At 38.2% G+C, this 14,532-nt stretch overlaps 2 protein-coding genes across 2 annotated transcripts; one reads left to right on the top strand and one right to left on the bottom strand.

Moving 5' to 3' along the window:
- Positions 1–727: 727 nt before the first annotated feature.
- On the top strand, positions 728–3,746 carry mpc1 (mitochondrial pyruvate carrier 1). The gene is made up of 5 exons (XM_027024960.3): positions 728–915; positions 1,398–1,401; positions 1,938–2,034; positions 2,901–3,033; positions 3,349–3,746. The coding sequence occupies exons 1-5, from the start codon at positions 845–847 to the stop codon at positions 3,374–3,376; spliced, it is 333 nt and encodes a 110-aa protein (XP_026880761.2). The 5' UTR covers positions 728–844; the 3' UTR covers positions 3,377–3,746.
- Positions 3,747–3,840: 94 nt separating this feature from the next.
- On the bottom strand, positions 3,841–14,481 carry chs1 (chitin synthase 1). Its single transcript, XM_027024980.3, has 19 exons — positions 14,435–14,481; positions 13,428–13,563; positions 12,223–12,408; positions 10,368–11,449; positions 10,138–10,233; positions 9,884–10,048; positions 9,549–9,696; positions 9,386–9,451; positions 9,037–9,271; positions 8,741–8,941; positions 8,322–8,606; positions 7,791–7,970; positions 6,872–7,409; positions 6,659–6,777; positions 6,166–6,509; positions 5,798–5,908; positions 5,494–5,711; positions 5,318–5,384; positions 3,841–5,104 (listed from the first exon to the last, which is right to left on the bottom strand). The coding sequence occupies exons 1-19, from the start codon at positions 14,479–14,481 to the stop codon at positions 5,036–5,038; spliced, it is 4,293 nt and encodes a 1,430-aa protein (XP_026880781.3). The 3' UTR covers positions 3,841–5,035.
- Between the last annotated feature and the right edge of the window lie 51 nt (positions 14,482–14,532).

Here is a 14,532-nt window from a genome sequence, read left to right as displayed (position 1 = left end):
ACTGTGTACTGATTGATTGGATTAATTGTAAATGTGAAGGCTTCAATGGCCTTAAGGGTTCATTCACATTACACACCGAATTACACACTCGCCTCAAAACTATACACACCAGACACGAGGCGATTTTTCAGAACGGCCTTTTACACACAAGACGCGGTTTGTATTTTTTCGTGCGATTTATTCGGACGACAGTAAATTAATCACAGTATCTTCCACAACAAACGCTATTTTTCGGACGGCGAAAGGGAGACAATTTTATTCGCCCTCTGTTAAAATAGTATTTCCCACCACTATAAAGTGTCTCTGTAGGCAGGGTATTTGATTTTGACTTTGATAGAGAAACATAAAAGTTGATTTCATCTGTACTTAACACGGATGTTTACGGATGTTTACTAACATTAGAAAGTATCCGCAAAAGCACTCATTATAAAGTCTTAACTCTTGTATGAAATTCTCTTAAGCTTCTTTCTTTTTCCGAAATTGGATGTAGGTCAACCCAATATCGGCGATTGTATTTTTCTGTGAACAAAAGGATGTTTTCAGCAATTGACATTTTGTTCGTCTCGTCCGTTCATTTGATGCGAAAAAAAATAACCAGGCCGCGAAATTCCAAAAAATCGCGTCGCGTCCGAATATTTCGCATTTTCGCGTCGCTCGGTGTGTAGGGGCCTTTATTTTTGACATGCCAATTGTAATAGAGACCAGGAAGTGATGCAGCTCTGTTGCTAGAAAGGCGAAAAAAAAAAAATTTGTCCTCTATTTTGCAAGTAGCCTCCTCTGCGAGCCTCGCTGCCCTAAGAGTGTGTTTTCTGAAAAATAATTTGTGTCATATCTACGTGAAATAATGGCTGGTACTTTAGCCCGTAAAGCTATTGATCATCTCCGTAGCAAGGAGTTTAGAGATTATTTAATGAGGTAAATTATAAGATCATGTATTATCCACCTAGCTGCGTTAGCTTATAGCTATGGTTAGCCAGCTGTCTAAAAGTGTAATTTTGGATCATTCACAGGGTTAGAATAATCAACAAATTAACTAGCTAGCTATGTCGCTTTGGGTATTTTCGACTGTATTTGTAGCTAAGTGTATAATTTATAATTGAGCTCATCTTTGAACTGAAGTAAAGGGCAAGTCAGATTTTGTGTATTTGAGGTGCTTATCTGATTAGCTACCTGCAGGGGTCAGGCGCTGCGAGCTTGACTTACCTAACCTGTTACATAGTTACCTGATCCCTGTCTAGGTTAAGCAACTGAGTTTTTTAACCGTAGTGTTTACCCAGTTTGTCTGGAATATTTATCAACAAGTAAAGTAAATTGTGTAATATTCTGTAACAAAGATGACCTGACTTTTTTCTCATTGTTTAATGTCCATTGCCTATGGGACTGGCAACAACGTTTAGCACAGTGAGTATATTCGTTGTACATCCTTTTCAATTTTAATGGTGTAACTCATAAATCTCTTCAAATGCGACTGTCATGATTTTTAGGGACTCAACAATTATAAGTACAATTCATCAATGCAATCAGAATGAATGTTTGGTTATGAGCCAGTGCACTGTATTACTTACTGGATGCCAAATCTTTCTGCACGTTCTCAAAACATGGTTTGTATTGACAGAGTTGCAGCCATAGGTATCACAGCAATGACATAGTTCTGAGTATGTGCAGTAAATGGGTACGCCATCACGGATAGTTATCATTGCTCAGACAAATTACCTGTATCTGCAATGGATACATATTTGTTTACCCACTAATGAGTGAAGGTAATAATGTTGCCTCAGCAGCATTCTTGTGATACCTGATGCCTGTTGATACACACTCATGCACTAGAAACAATGCCTGGGGTTTTGCCACTTTTAAAGTTTAACTTTTATTTATTATTTTATGATTAAACGGGTTTAAGTATAAATGATTATTTGGATGCTTTTATTTTCTTTTAGCATTTCTGGGGTCCAGTAGCAAACTGGGGGCTGCCGATTGCTGCCATCAGTGATATGAAGAAAAGTCCCGAAATCATCAGTGGAAGAATGACCTTTGGTGAGTGCGAACCTGGTTAAAGTCCAAGTAGAATGCTCAGACAACTGTTCTCCCCATGCTTCGTTTGCATATAAAGCAGCACACATAATTGTATGTTTCTAGACTCCAGCAAGTGTGAAATATGATTCCATAGCCACTATTTCTTTTTTGTATTACATTTTAATGGAAAAAAATATTTCTCTGCCTCTAGCCAAGTCTTTCATCATTTCTCTGTAACCAAGTAGAGCCGAAACTCTGTCATACCTTCACCCGGCCACACCTGGTCCAGTTCTGGTCAGGAATGCTCCCGTTCAGTCTTCAGTTCCCCTACCTTCGACTGCACTGCAGATTACTATGTTGATATTTTTCCTCCTCTAGGAGCCATATAATGCGGCCACAAAATTACTCTCTCCCTCTTGTAAGGTCTAAAATTATAGCATTATCATAGATTACCACCCAGTGGACTAACACAGATTGAGTTTTCTGTGTATCCAGCACAGTATATCCATTACATATGTTTGCCTTAACATCATACTCCCTCTTAGCTGTGTAAGGTGGGGGGGGGGACGTTTCCTCATATGGCCTGTGTAAAGATTACTGGCATGGAGGAAGCTTGATTAATCCAACAGTACCAATATTTAGTTGTTTCAGACCAGTAGCAACATAAGTGGCTGATTAAAGCAACACTTCTCCTATAACACTCTTTGCTATTAATGAATGAAAGGCAATGGGGGTTAGTTGGTATTCTGCAAATGAGATTACATTCGTATCTATCGGCCTCCATTTAGTGATAGCCATGTTAGTATTTTGATGTAGGTTGTTGCTTTAATGTAACTGCTAAAGTGTTTCAGATTGTGCTATTGCACCTGTGGTTTTCTTCTGCATAGCCCTCACCTGCTACTCGCTGCTCTTCATGAGATTCGCATACAAAGTGCAGCCAAGGAACTGGCTCCTCTTTACTTGCCATTTCACCAATGAAGCAGCACAGCTCATCCAGGGAGGAAGACTCATTAAGTACAAGTAAGATGCCCCACCTCTTTTATTTGCTTGAACCTAAATCAAGGTTTTGTTAGCTCATAGCTCTAATTATTGAGGGGTCCTTTTATCACCTAATTGTTTAAGTTGCCTCTTATTTAAAAGTGTCACCATAAAATTAAAGGTTGTTCCAATGTGAACCACATGTTTGTTATGACAAACAGTACCAAAACAGATATTTGAGTTTGCTATTATATACACCCCTTTTAAAGCTTTTGTTAATGTACATTCTTCAGATGTTTCTAATCCAAGTATTTAACCTTTGGTTTCTAACTTTATCTGTCTGCTATTTTGCTGCAGCATGGAGAAAAAGATGGCCAAATCATGAGCAATCATGGAGTGGGAAAGTTGTTTTGTTTTTTTGTTTGTTTTTTTGGAGGGGGGGCACCTTTCTGGTCAAGCTCTCCGACATACTGTTTTAATTGTTCACAGAACATTCAAACAGTGCTTGAGTTTTTAGCTGTTGGTTGAATTATCTAATTGACCTGCAGTACTAAATGAAATAGAAACTGATTTCAGGCAGTTAAACTGCTCAGGCTTTATGAACAGATTGGAATAAAATTGAATATACATAAAAATTAACTTAATTTTCATAGGACTGTTACGCACAATTTTTTTTAGATAGTACACATCAAGATGTTCATTGATGTGTTCACATAAAGATGGAATTAAAAAATTTGGAGGAATTTATATCAAAACAGTTGTGTGTTTTGTGTATAAAATGAACTTAAGATCATATATAAAAATGACAAAAAAAGCTTGTTTTTCCTTGTCATTTTTGTGATTGCTTTAAGCAAAATCAATCAGACAACCTCTCTAATGTTGCACCACTCAGTGTATTTCAAAATGGGGAAAAAAAAGTTTAATAAGTCATTTAATATTTTGAAAATACCAAAAAAAATCTTCTAGCCCTTTGGGTTTTAAACAATTTTAATGTCACGTCATGATGAATAGGAAGTGTGGTGGTAGTTTAACTATTTGCGTTATGTTGTAGAAGCCTGTAAATGATCTGCCCTTTCATAAGTGCTTGAAGTTGTTTGCCAGTGACCTTAAAATTATATTTTGGCCTGCTATGCCCAGAAAGGGCATAGTCTGTGGACATATTACATTTACCTTGCTAAAATCCCAAATAACCATTAAAAACCCACAATAATTATACAGATTAGAATACATAGTTCTTCGATCATCTTACTTTAATTAAAAGGGAGTGTCCAAGTGATGCATCTCACGAAATGAGTAAACAAATGAAAATTAACACACACATAAAGAATAATCTACATCAGATATGTCTCCACTAGATGAAAATAGCTACCCATTTCACTTTTTTACACTGGGAAGTGGAAAAACAATAAATGAAAAGTAAGACAAAGCAAATAGAACACGACATGAATGGGACATGTCTTCAAAAAAGCTTTCCAGTCCCAGTTTATCTATCATGAGACAGGGGACCTTCGACCTTTGTACTGATGACACCTCATAATCAGGAAGCTGTCTTTTAGGTTTACGCCTTGGAGATAAGTCAAAACTAGCTATAAACCTTGGCATTACCTGCCAAGTCTATAGTCTGTAAATGATTATAGGACTTGAGATACATGCAATTATAACTTCATAGCTCTACCAGTTGTTTTATGTTTTTAGTTTGGATTTGTCATAATTCATTTGCTATCTCTTTACTAAATAACAATAATAATTTAATGTATTAAATATTATAAACACATATAATTTCCCTTAGATTTGATCTAGAGCAATATAAAATCATAGAAACACAGTGTAGTCTTACCATAACTTCTTCTAACTGTATTACATTTGCATTTACCTCCTCATGATGTGGCAATATGAGATACAGTACAATAAAACTTGTACATTACAAATGTTATTCCATTTGAAATGCTGAGTTCCAAGAGTGCAAATTTAATAAAATGTTCAAATTTAAGAAGCATCCAAAATCTGAGTTCCGCACCAAAAAATAAAATAAAATAAATCTCCATCACAAATCATCACCTGTTATGATGAGACCATTTTCAATGTGATTCTCCAGGATCAGTGTATCGTCCTCCTACACAAAAATGAATGAGGAGTCGCTGGATTTAGAGCATTACTAAGTATGGCTACTTATCCATCACTCACACAGAAAATAATTAAATGGTTCTAATGGGTCTTTGGCAATCTAATTACCTTTAGCATACTATTACCTATCATTGCTACTTTTGCTAATTCAACAATCTTGAAATTGATAAACAAACATTAGAGGCAAAAGGTGTTTACTCACTGGATCCCTTCCCTTGTAATCCTTCTCTGTGCTTCTATAGGCCAATACATGAATGAGTGTGTACACTCTGTTAGAAGAGACAAAAACAAGGCTCAGGATGTAGTCCAATGTGGGAAATAGGCAAAGCAGCATTAATAACTGAATAAGTGCATCTGTACTAAAGGGTGCTGTTGTACCTGTGGTAGAGCATAGCCAGGAACTGGATCACCAGAAGGATGGCAAAAGACAGCAGGAACATTAAACTCAGGGGTTCTACTTTCAGAGGTTCATCTGACAAAGTGCCATTGGGAAAATATTTGGGAATCTTGATGCTAATTACGTCATTGCCGATGGCTTGAAGGAAAAATGTGGCCACGATCCATAGAACATTCACAATGAAATATAGAAACACTGCCTAAATGAAAAATAGAGAAGAGGAAATTGTAGGATTTCTTTACACAAAATGCTTAAGAACTGTGCATTAGGGCTTAAAATCACTACCTTGTTCCGTAAGGATTTCAGCTCCCTTTCTACTTCTTCTTTATGACCTTTGGGGTCGTCAATGGGCTTCAGGTAGCGCTCTATTAGTTTGTTCCAGAAGTCAGTCTCATCCTGGTCAAGCATGTGAACAAATAAGATAATCAAAACTTAGATATGGCTAATAAACAATACCCAGACCAACCTTTATAAGACCCCAGAGGTTCTTAGCCACACTTCTTGGAGAGCAGCTCTTCAATGGGCTACAGTTCCCCAGTTGGGGATAAAATGAAGCAAGCAAGTATACAATCAAATAGAATAAGTGCCAACAACTACTGCCTCTAGAAAGCGGTCATACACATCAAACTTAATTACAGAAATGTAATTGTTACCTCGGTCAGTCTTTCAACCTGGGGGGCCACCAGGGTTCTCTCAATAGCTCGTTTGACCCTAGGCTCCAACTTATTTACACGGTTTGTCTTCAGGATCCTCCTGGCTGACTCATTCAAGACATCCTGCAGTTCCTCCAGCTGGCTCTCAGATAACACGGTCTCTGGGCCTACTTTGTCATTGAGCTCCTGGTTCAGAGTGTCTGTGAGCATCTGCACCAGATCCTCACACACGTCTTCCTGGTTCTTGTTCCTGAGGGTGTACCTAATTTGCTCCTGGAGGTTCCTCTTCAGGTTTGCAAAGGTGAGCTTCTTTAGGAATTCTTTTTTCACAGGGTCAACCCAATCTGGCAGATGTAATATTTATTTAGCATCAGTAGTTTCACTGGTAGCAGGACAGGGATTTAATAGAGTCCTTTAGCCAAATATTTAAGGCTATCAAACACTAATAGAACATTTGGATGCTTATGTTTAGGGCTCCTTCCTTAAGACTTACCACTCTCAGGGACAATCTTCTTTCCCTCCTCCTCCTCATTATATCCATAATTGTTGTTATCGTCATCATCATCCTTCTCTAACGTGGCAAGTCTTCTCTCTGTGCTTATGTCACTCTCACTGTAAGTAAATTTAAACAGTCTGTAATATGTTGGTAAGAATATTTTTATGGATTTCTGTTCAGTCAGAACTTTCAGGTGTAAATATCAAGTACCTGTCCTGAGATTCTGTATCACTTTCCTCATAATTGGCCAGATGTGTCTTGCCATCTTTTAGTCTTTCTGGAGCAACTCTTTTATTTTCAGTAGTGTGACTGTCAGTCTGAGAGGGTTTCAGACTTCCTTGACTAGCATGCGCTGTCATTTCAACCTCATTTTTGGCAGTTGAACTGTTTGGATTAACTACTTGCTGGATCTGCTGGAGGACTAAATTTTCTGTTTCTTGGGTGACTTGGATGTTCACATCCCAGCAGCAGAGCTTGCAGTTGCGATTGCACAAAACTCCCACATGCTTCTTCTCCTCCTTTTCCTTGTTGGACTCCCGAGTGCCCCAGGAGACGATGTTCATGTTCACGAGGGAGTAAATAGTGAGAAGGAGGTAGCCACTAGGGATGCATATGAAGTACATGAGGCCATAGATGATCATGCCAAACTCCTGCGGATGAAGTATTGCTGTGACCAAATACAGGACGGTCATGGAGACCAGGAATATCCCAGTAGGTGTGATGAATGTCCCTTCCTTTATCATGTCACCTGTTGGCACATTGAGTAAGTTGTAATAGAGCAAGAGTGACATGGTCATGTTCTGTACAGTTATAGTTTAGTGTTTATTCTGTTCTAAAACAGCCTGTTCTGCCCAAGAGAGGTTGGGTAAATAGCTGGTGAGTTGAACAAGGTGTGTTAATTTAGGGAAAATGCTGAACTTTACAGTGCTCTGGTCCTGCAGTATTTTGACAACCCAATACGGTGTTTCTATTTTTGGATTTGCATGAACTAAACTGCATTATTTTGAAATTACACACAGGAAATTATGCTTTGACATGAGCACAGTTATAAAAAATGATTTGACATCATTACAGATGTAAAGTTTAATTGCTAACACTAATGAAACTATTATCTAATGATAAGACCCACCAATGATGGAGAAGAAGGATGCCGTCATCAGGAATGCATACATAACACTCAAAATAGAAGCTATGGTGATCTGGAAGTTGGCGTTCGCCAGAAAACAAATGATCATGTAAACAAGTGGAGGTATGACAGCTATGATGATGGACAGGGTACCAGGGATAGCAAATACAAACTGGAAAGCCCCTGAGGAAAGAAAGAAAGAAAGAAAGAAAGAAAGAAAGAAAGAAAGAAAGAAAGAAAGAAAGAAAGAAAAAAAGAAAAAGACAGGAACAAAAAAATCTATCAACATTACAAAACAGTCCCTTTAACAGTGAGATGCCAAAATATGTGACTTATCTATAACAAGCTTTTGTTCTCATACTCATAGAACATCATAATCTATTGAGGCAAGGAAACAGCTTGTGTTTACAATTAATTTCCGTTTAGACAATTTATAACAACTTTTTGTCACCAGTGTCATTCCAAGGAATTCTATTAATTTAAATCAATTAGTTACAATTAGGTCTAAATGAATAAAACCATTAATATACTGACCCGCTACCATCAAGGTAACAGAAGCAGGTCCGAGAATAGAGGAAGTCACAGTAAAGATCTGGTAGAAGATGTAGAGCATGGATATTGAGGCGTTCCTCTTCACTGTCTCTTTGCCACTATGTAGAAGGTCTAGGGTGTTGGCAAGGGTAGATGGGCCCCAGCGGCGTCTTTGGTTGTAGAACTCTTTGAACTCTTGAGGGGAATTGGTGTAGGCATCAGATGCAGCATTGTACTCCACCCTCCAGCCCTGCTGCAGAAGCAGCGTGCACAGCCAGCGGTCTTCACCTGAATATGCATTTAAAGTATTAAGCAGCATTGTATTTAAATGTATTAAAATCTCACTTCCTGTCTTCATTATACTTCCTGACTCATGAACAAAAGCACACAGCTTCCAAAGAAATCAAGAGGAGGGCTGTTACCTTGGTCATATTGGACGTACTCAGAAGCTCTAGTGGCCTTGGTGGTATATCGCTTCAGGACATTGTCGTCCATAAGAGCCGACCCACGGAACAGGCTGAAGCAGCCAGGGCTGCAGAGCACACACCCGAACACATGCTCCGCCGTCTTCTGCAGCCAGTGGCCCACGGCGTACTCGAACTTCTGGTACCACACCATTGGCCCTACAGTCGCATGCAGGCTTTGGTTAGAAAGGTTTACAGATTTGGAAGAGTTGAATAAGATCCTCCCTTTTGAGATTTAATAGAATAGTCCTGACCCATGCCAGTAGGATGGATTCTTCCACAAGCAGCACCCACATTAGCATACATTCGAAGGCGGTCAACCAGAAGAATCAAAGCAGAGGGGTGGAAGTCTGTATCTCCATCCAAAGCCAAGATATATACGAAGTCATCTGATATGTGTTTCCTTTTACTGTCATTGTCAGTGGCAGGCAAGACAAAAGTCTCTGCATCCAATGATACGAGACTTGCACGGCATGGATTGTATTGTCTCTAATGGCACACATAATCCATCAAAATCAGCACAAGCAACACTCTCTTTTGCTTACTAGAACATTTATGAGCTAGTGTAATATGTGGCATCAGAAGGCATATAAGTGAACTTACTGTTATTTTTTGGGGATTTTTGACTATAAAACCTTTCCAGCCCAGCAGATAGTACATGTACATTATCTGAAAATAAATTACACTGAATCATGTTACATATACAAGGTCCTTAAGTTGTATTAATATCTCTGAAACTCAGCTCTTTTAACGTCTTCCACCTCACCTGTGACCATCTCTTTTTGTTTCGGATTAGTTTTTTGTCTTTTAAATGGATGTACAACATGTTTCCTTCTGGTAGCACGAATACAAGCCGTCCACCATATGGGGTTTCAATGATGGACACCTCATCTGGCTCTTTGTTTGTGAATACTCTAAAGGGGAATATGGGACTGTAATTACTATTCTCACCTTTATTAGTAGACTTGATGATAATCATTCAGTAAGCTTTTGAGGAAGCCACATACAACAATTCAGGACTTTATTAATTCGGATTATTTTAAAATAAAGAAGCTATACATTTTTTTAACCAAACTTAATGGGTAAATTCATCATTATTACCTGTATCCCTCCATGACAACATTTATGAGGTCATTCACATATGAATTGACAAACTTTTTTTCAGTTTCCTTATCTGGTTGGAAGGCATCATCAACATAGATATGACATTCAAAGTCAAAATAATCCTTGTGTTCTTCCTTTGGATCACCTCTGTATCTGTCCAGTCTAAAACCAGAGCAAATCTTAATAAGTTGGATATATATAAAAGCCAAGCCACTATTACTCACATAAACAGAATAAGACATTAATTATACCTGAACACTGAGGTTAGGATCTTTAGCATCTCATCATATGTTTCATGCCACATTGTTGCACAGAGATAAATGACACAGTTCTCCACATCATCAAAGCTAGAAAATAAATATACAAATCATTGTATTCAACTCATTCTCAAACCAAAGTTTCATACTGGTTCTTTACTGATAGAACAAGTTTAAGATTTATCTCAGATGTTTATTTCTAAGCCAAGGGACATCAAGGTTACCTGTCTGGATCCTTAACTTTCATTTTGGTGTTCAGCAGCAGTGACAGGTCGATGAACGCTGACTCATAGAGCCGGCGCACAAAAAGCTGGGCTGTGCGCTCTATGCGTGGCACTCTCATATTCCACACATAGTACGTGCACGTGATGAGGCCAAGCCACATGCACACGCCCTCGAGGGCGAGCATGGAGATGGGCCAGAGGGCATAGTGGCTGTTCAATGAGGTCCTGCAGATGCTGTTGGAGAGCTCCAGGAAGACCACAGACGTGGTGTTCCTGTCCTTCAGTGAGGCGAGACCAGAGCAGAAGTCCAGGAAGGGGTTGTCAATAGGAGTGTAGTTGCTGGCTGACCAGACGGACTGGTAGGTGGTGGCTGATGTCATGTCTAGATTGCCTGCTTGGGTGACGAAGAGCAGTATACCTAAAAAGAGAGTGGCCGGACCTGTGCACGTGACAGGCAAGGCGAAGCTCATCCGTACTGCATGGATCTTGCAGGCCACGACCCCGAACCAGTGGCAGGCGGCTGAGCAAAAGGCTTGCAGGAAAAACACCCCGAGGCCTATTGTAAGGGCATCCTCTTTGATCTCCATGAAGGCGGCCCATTTAAAACTGCCACTTAGGCCATAATAGAGAAAGTATACACTGACTGTGACAGCAATCCTCATGAGGCTGGTAATCATAAAGGCGAAGTCTCGAAAGCCATCCAGTTCACTCAGCATGTCCTGAATTCTGTTGCTGGCCTGCAGACAGTTCTCCCACCAATTGAGGGAGATGAGAAGGGAAGTGAGTACAGCAACACCCACATACATGTAACTGTTTTCATTTTGGTCAGAGACATAAGACGATATGCGCACGTAGTAGTCAGAGGCCAGGAGGCTGTAGCCAGTGAGCACCAGAGTCAGGGAGCAAATGGGAAAGATGATCATCCAACGCTTGTGCTGAAGCCTGAAGATGATCTGTAGGATAGAGGTGACAATGCAGACTCCTCCAGCTATGAAGAGGTTGGTGAACACATCGAACTGGGGCATCACGATCAGAACCAGCACTGATGTACCCAATGCCACCAGGACCTCAATTGTTGACATCTTCAGTGACAGATATACCACAAATAAACCACAAACACAAATTAATCACATATAGCTTCACACAGCAAAATGACCAATGTTCAAGCAAATTCTTGGAATAGATATTGGATATTGGTATGAATCTACAGTGGAGAGTAGGTGTTAATCCTTAACCAGCATTGTTTACTCACATATTGTACATACATTGTTAATATATTTTGTATATATATATATAGAATATATATTTCTCTATGCACCCCTGTTTTTCTTTTTCCTCAGTTTGGACAGAGAACTCTCAACCATTTCACTGCGAGTTATACTGTGTATGAGTATGTATGTGACAAATAAACTGAACTTGAACTATAACCGTTAAGCAATTATGTGCAATCAAAATTTGCATACAGCTTACAGATAGAGATCTTCATTCTAAAACATACACTTCTCCAGAATACTTCTCCAAAAATGCTGACAAATTGTTCAATTTCAATCATTTTTAGTCATATTATTTTGTGATTTTGTGTGCCTTGAAAAATTAGAACTCCACATAGTAAGTGTAAAAGTCAAGTAGTATGTATATGAGAGCTCTTTATGTGAAGAGTCTTGAAACATGAATTATGAATGAATTAATTAAATTCATACTATATGTATTGTTAAACAGCATATTGATTGGTAAATTAAAAAGTCTAGAGATATATAAATATATTCACAGATTACACTGGGAGATCTCATTTACCGTGAAAATTTACATAGTGACATCAAATGAGGTATTGCTTGTTTGTGTTAGATCAACTCACAATGCCCATGGTCTTCATGTTGGGTCTAACATAACTTTTGAAGGCACATTTCCACAGACACTTGAGGAACACCAGTAGGTTAGGTGTTACCAGAGCACACATCAGCAAAAGTGTGTAGAACTGCCGATCTGTGGGGCTCCTCAGGGATTTTGGGCTGCAAAGTGTAATTAGAGCTAGCAGGGAACCCTGCAAATTGATTTGTTAGGTTGGAATTATGTCAGGTTTGATGAGAAATCTAATTTACAACATTTTCTCTTTTCCTCAAATGTGGTCAATCAGCCAGGCAGAGGCTTGACTTCCATTACTTGTTAGCTGCATTATTCTTATAGCTCCAGGGCAAAAGTAAAGCAGCAAATAACAGACATGTCCTTGACACACTTGGGGTAAATTAGATTTTTTTTTGCCTAAAAATTAATTTACCACCATTTTATGGTGCAAATAAGATGTCTTCAGACAGATAAGATGGATTTAACTGAACAGAATACAGATCATAAGTAAGTATTACATGGGAGTTTAATTAATTTAATATAGAATTCCTCAATGTGGTATTAGTTTTTGAGAAATTTTGCCAACATACTGTGACATCTGTACCTGTATAAAAGGTACAGTGGTAAAATAATAGTCATGTGATTTGGTAACTTGCAAACAAAGAAAAAAATATTGATCATATAAGTTATCTGTGGAAAAGAACATAGGCACAATTACATACAAATATATTAATCCACAGTAGGTACATTTAGATATTTAGATATATTTTAATTTTTTCAGCAACTCTCAAATTTTATGTCTATCTTTTACTTTTACTACTTCCTTATTCCAAGGTTACCAAATACAGTGACTCACTGATAGCTTGAATTTTCAAACTCTGTGTTGCTTGCCTAACCCTGCCTTGACATTGCTGACACATTAAGGATTCTGTTGGGAATGCACCATTGCTGCTTCCTTCAAGTTATCAAGGACCATTATGTATTCTACAATTGGAACAATCAGGGAGTCACAGATGATAACAGTGGGCAAAGTAGCCCAGACTCAGTCCTGTCATAAATTCCCACCAGCCCATAAATTGCCTTGGAGACATTATGAATCAAGCTGTTGGTATCTTGCTTTGAAATAACAACAAAAAAAAAAACAGGTGAGGCAGTTGTCTGTACTGAAGAGCAATAGAATGATATGCAATAATTACAAACGATAAAGCTCTGGTTCACCTTGCTGATGACTGCACTGGTCAATACCAGCAGCCCCACCACGACCGCCATGATGTGTTGCATTATCTCGAAACATGTTCTCGTCTTCTCTTTCTCTGCTCCAACGGGATTCAGCTGAAAGGGATCCCATGTGTCCCTGGAAAAGCGTCAGTGCATTATTATTAGCAGTATTGGCATGATCAAGTCTATGCTCACTAAGCAATAAAGGTGGACCTAGGGCACATGCTTTTGAGGTGTAATTTAAATGCAACTCATTGCATTCGTCCAACCCACAAAATCCTTGACACTTAGCTGTTCCTTATAGTTAGTATTTAGAGGGTATATATATATATATATATATATATATATATATATATATATATATATATATATATATATATATATATGTAATTTTTAAAATACATACACAGGCACACACACACACACCACACATATATACTGCATAAATACCATAGATTTTTATTTTTATTATAGAGTATCATATTATGAACTACCATAGAGAGAGTGTAGAGAGAGAGATAGGTAGATAGTCACTTACATAAGTGTAAAATGTGCCTCTGTGTTTGTTTGTTTTATTTTAATTTTTTTTAGTAGACCCAACTGGAATTTTATTATTAATGCTTTATTGGTGTCTCAACTCACAAGAAGCTTACAGATATGTTAAAGATTTGGTTAGAATTTAAGCAAAGTTTTGTAAAACTAAACAAATTGTATCATCCGAATATACTTACTAATCCACTAGTTTCACTTCCACTAGGTCGTATTACTAATTCTTTTTTTATTAAACCCTCCTTGCTATGTTATATTCCTCGCTATGTTATATATTTTAAGACCAAGACAAGGCTCGACTTAAATAATTAAACTAATTCAACCACGTAAGTATATTTTTAAATGGATCAGGTAAGGAAACGCTTATGAAAAATATAGAAAACAGTCTGTTATTATGCATGAGCAGTAAACATTAAGAAACAGAATAAATGAATATTATATAAATGATGTGAATGTACCTATGTCTTCCCTCCCGTTTTTGGCCCCGATTCCTCAGCTCATCCATATCGTATTGCTATTCCATTAGCAAGCTCGTATGAAGTAATGGCCCGAGATG

This window comes from Electrophorus electricus, chromosome 5, assembly GCF_041902795.1.
Source record: "Electrophorus electricus isolate QZ-2024a chromosome 5, ASM4190279v1, whole genome shotgun sequence".
NCBI classification, from domain to species: domain Eukaryota; kingdom Metazoa; phylum Chordata; class Actinopteri; order Gymnotiformes; family Gymnotidae; genus Electrophorus; species Electrophorus electricus.
The sequence above is the reverse complement of the archived record's forward strand: the minus strand, read 5'-3'. Positions and strand labels throughout refer to the sequence as shown.

Bases quoted from the DNA above. Each gene is read 5' to 3' on its own strand.
- mpc1 (XM_027024960.3), top strand. From the start codon at position 845: ATGGCTGGTACTTTAGCCCGTAAAGCTATTGATCATCTCCGTAGCAAG. The intron at 2,035-2,900 runs GTGAGTGCGAAC...TCTTCTGCATAG, and splicing joins CAGTGGAAGAATGACCTTTG to CCCTCACCTGCTACTCGCTG. The intron at 3,034-3,348 runs GTAAGATGCCCC...ATTTTGCTGCAG, and splicing joins GGAAGACTCATTAAGTACAA to CATGGAGAAAAAGATGGCCA.
- chs1 (XM_027024980.3), bottom strand. From the start codon at position 14,481: ATGGATGAGCTGAGGAATCGGGGCCAAAAACGGGAGGGAAGACATAG. The intron at 10,049-10,137 runs GTATAATTAATG...CTCTGGTTTTAG, and splicing joins ATCCTAACCTCAGTGTTCAG to ACTGGACAGATACAGAGGTG. The intron at 9,452-9,548 runs GTGAGGTGGAAG...ATTTATTTTCAG, and splicing joins ACAAAAAGAGATGGTCACAG to ATAATGTACATGTACTATCT.